At 44.7% G+C, this 3,449-nt stretch overlaps 1 protein-coding gene across 1 annotated transcript; it reads left to right on the top strand.

Moving 5' to 3' along the window:
* Positions 1-197: 197 nt before the first annotated feature.
* On the top strand, positions 198-3,449 carry RAB39B (RAB39B, member RAS oncogene family). Its single transcript, XM_055393473.2, has 2 exons — positions 198-466; positions 2,989-3,449. Exons 1-2 carry the CDS (start codon positions 252-254, stop codon positions 3,413-3,415), a joined length of 642 nt encoding a protein of 213 aa, XP_055249448.1. The 5' UTR covers positions 198-251; the 3' UTR covers positions 3,416-3,449.

The raw sequence follows: 3,449 nt of genomic DNA, 5'->3' as shown, positions 1-3,449 counted from the left end.
GTAAGCCTGTTGTCAGTGATGAGTCAGAGTGCGTGGTGCTGATGCTGCTGCCATTTCATCACCTCCGCGAGCGCAGCATCCATCCCTCGGTCCTCCCCGCGCCTGGGCCTACCTGGCCTCAGGCTCCCAGGCCAACGATGCCCTCGTGGCCTATCTAGATCAGGACCGAGCCGCGCTCTCCGAGGCCCCGGCCTGGCGCCCCCATCTCGCCGCCCGCAGCCCGGGCCAAGGAGACCTGCCGAGCCTCGGCCATGGAGGCCATCTGGCTGTATCAGTTCCGGCTGATTGTCATCGGGGATTCCACGGTGGGCAAGTCGTGTCTGATACGCCGCTTCACCGAGGGCCGCTTTGCCCAGGTTTCGGACCCGACGGTGGGGGTGGATTTCTTCTCCCGTCTGGTGGAGATCGAACCCGGAAAACGCATCAAGCTCCAGATCTGGGATACCGCGGGTCAAGAGAGGTTCAGGTGGGAGCGCAGACTCGGCCCGTGAGCAGTGGGAGGGTCTTCTGGGTTTTCCCGATCCCCAGGGGAAGAGGACTTCCTGGTCCCAATTGCCGCCCTTAACGAAGGTAGCGAGGCTCTTAGAGTTTCTGCTCAAGCCCACCTTCAGCTAGCTGGGAATTCAGTACAGGGAAAGATGCATCCTGGCATTCAATAATACATATTGCTCGAACCACAACTCCACCAACTTGCCCCCTTGGTGGTTAATCAACTCGCTGGAGTTGATCACTGTCATTCATCAATTTCAGTCCCTATGCTACATTTCAAAAAATGTTCCCAGGTCATCCCAATGTAGGATGACAGATCTAGATAGGTGATGTAGAGATAAAGATATATATAGAAATATAAATACTAGATAGAAATAGAGATGTATGTGATGATTGATTCTTTCTTGCAACTAGCACGCATGCAATGAGCATTCACTCTCTGCCAGACACTGCACGTATCGCAGGGGAAACAGCTGGAGGAAACTCCTGCAAGGGGATGCCATGTAAACAAAATAGACACAGGCACTGCCCTCCTAGAATGTCTCTGCTAGCATAGTGGAGGGGGGACTAGGTCAGTAATTACACAAAAGAGTGCCTTGTTCATATTTGTAGGCTCACCGCCTAGGATAACACTTAGCACATATTGAGTGATCAATAAACAGGTGGAATTTTCTCTTCCAACCCTTTGCTTCACTTGTAGTATGTATCACGTGTAATTATATGTATGGACACTGATGAGGGAAGGCTTATTGGAGACAATGACACCTGATGAGTGTGAGGAAACTGCATGTATAAAGACAAAAGTCAGAGCAGCGTACACAGAAATCTTTGAGTTACAGTCATGCTTAGCAGCATGCAGAGCAGCTGAAACTCGATCAAGAGGCCTCAATAAATCATTTATCTAGTGAACACGAATAAAGCATAGAAGATATTGGTTAGCTGGTTAAAGAGGAGTGGGGAGAAGAGAAAAGTTAGACTTGTCTCCACTTTCCCCCTTCTGCAAACAAATAGCCTTGTCCAGGTTCACTTTGAACTTGTGATTTCATGTTTCATATTATAAGCAAAGAAAGGCATCTTTTGTGTTTGTCACAATTTCTTTCGCCTTTTCATATCCACAGATTATTTATTGGATGATAGAGAAGGAAATGGCAACCCACTCCAGTGTTCTTGCTTGGAGAATCCCAGGGACGGGGGAGCCTGGTGGGCTTCCATCTATGGGGTCACACAGAGTCGGACACGACTGAAATGACTTAGCAGCAGTAGCAGTGACTTCTAAGGGTTCCTTGTATATTAAGAATATTAATCCTTTTCTGTCATGGATGTTGTAAAGTGTTTTTCCAGTTTTTCATTTGTCTTTTAACTTTGTTTACATTAAGAAAAATTTTTGCTGTTGTGTTCTTACCATCATCTAGCTAGGACTTCAATTCCCTGGACAATGTTTGTTCTGTTATTACTGGGCCATTTGTCCTAAGGCTTAAGCTATTGAGTCCCTCATTGTTTATATTCTTCATCCAAGGAGAAAGAAAAACTAAAAATAGACATAGGTCAAAGAGCATGGCAGTCTAAGGAAAGTGACTGGAAAAGCAAATAGTTTTACAATGTCTAAGACGCCCTGAGAAAAGTACCATAATGCACATTGAAAATGAAGCTCCTCAAATCAAGATGCGAAAATATATGTGGTTTATTCTGTTTCAAAAGTAGAGAAAATATATGATAGGTTTTAGAAACATTCTGATTACAATGCTTTAAATAAATCATATAATTTTAAGGGGAAGCTTTGTCTATTTAGGCAGTTTTTCCCACCTGGTAGCTCCTGAGTCAGCCTCTCTGAAGTGGGGCAGACAGACACTTCTCTGCAGACAATCCCTCTTTTTCCTTTTCCCACATGGCCTGCAAAGTAAAAAAACAAAATCGTTTTCCTCCTCACAGAAGAGATTGAAGACCTCTGTTTGATGAAAATAAAAAGGTAACAGAGAAATATAGTAATGATAAATGGAGCACGTTTGTGATATATACTTGTATTTTCTGTCAACTCCCATAAATTCATTTTTATTTTTTAGAAAACCCTTGCCAACCACGATCATTTGTAATGAGCTCTCCAGGTGACAGAATACTTAATCCATTATTTCATTTGCCTCATGATAACCTTTTACTTAGATATCCCACTTAGCAGAAGAGGAAGTCTCATTTAGCTCTTCAGTGGCAAGAATGGACAGGTTAACTATGGTTTGACCTAAGTTGAGGGAAAATGCCTGTATGCCCACGAGCATTCATTTCTAGAAGATACCATCTCAAAGTTTAGCTCAACTGAAAAGTTTAGCTCAATTTCAAATTCATGTATCGTTATTACGATGCAATGACGTTTGTATTCCTTTGTTACAAAGAGAAAAGCATTTTCACCGAAGGACTCTGTCGCTAACCAGAGACCACTGTTTGAGTTCACTGAAGTACAGGAGTTTGGGCTTGGCATTCAATCTTGACTTCTCTCTTGTGTTCTAGATCCATCACTCGTGCCTACTACAGGAACTCAGTAGGTGGTCTTCTCTTATTTGACATTACCAACCGCAGGTCTTTCCAGAATGTCCACGAGTGGTTAGAAGAGACCAAAGTACACGTCCAGCCCTACCAAATTGTATTCGTTCTCGTGGGTCACAAGTGTGACCTGGATACACAGAGGCAAGTGACTCGCCACGAGGCTGAGAAACTGGCTGCTGCGTATGGCATGAAGTACATTGAAACGTCAGCCCGAGACGCCATTAACGTGGAGAAGGCCTTCACAGACCTAACAAGAGACATATATGAGCTGGTGAAAAGGGGGGATATTACCATCCAGGAGGGCTGGGAAGGGGTGAAGAGTGGATTTGTCCCCAATGTGGTTCACTCTTCAGAAGAGGTTGTCAAATCAGAGAGAAGATGTTTGTGCTAGTCAGCCCTTGTGTCTCCAAAACCTGCTGTCCCAC

Source organism: Moschus berezovskii, chromosome X (genome assembly GCF_049115385.1).
Source record: "Moschus berezovskii isolate FMDL1 chromosome X, NW_MosBer_1.0, whole genome shotgun sequence".
Lineage (NCBI taxonomy): Eukaryota > Metazoa > Chordata > Mammalia > Artiodactyla > Moschidae > Moschus > Moschus berezovskii.
The sequence above is the reverse complement of the archived record's forward strand: the minus strand, read 5'-3'. Positions and strand labels throughout refer to the sequence as shown.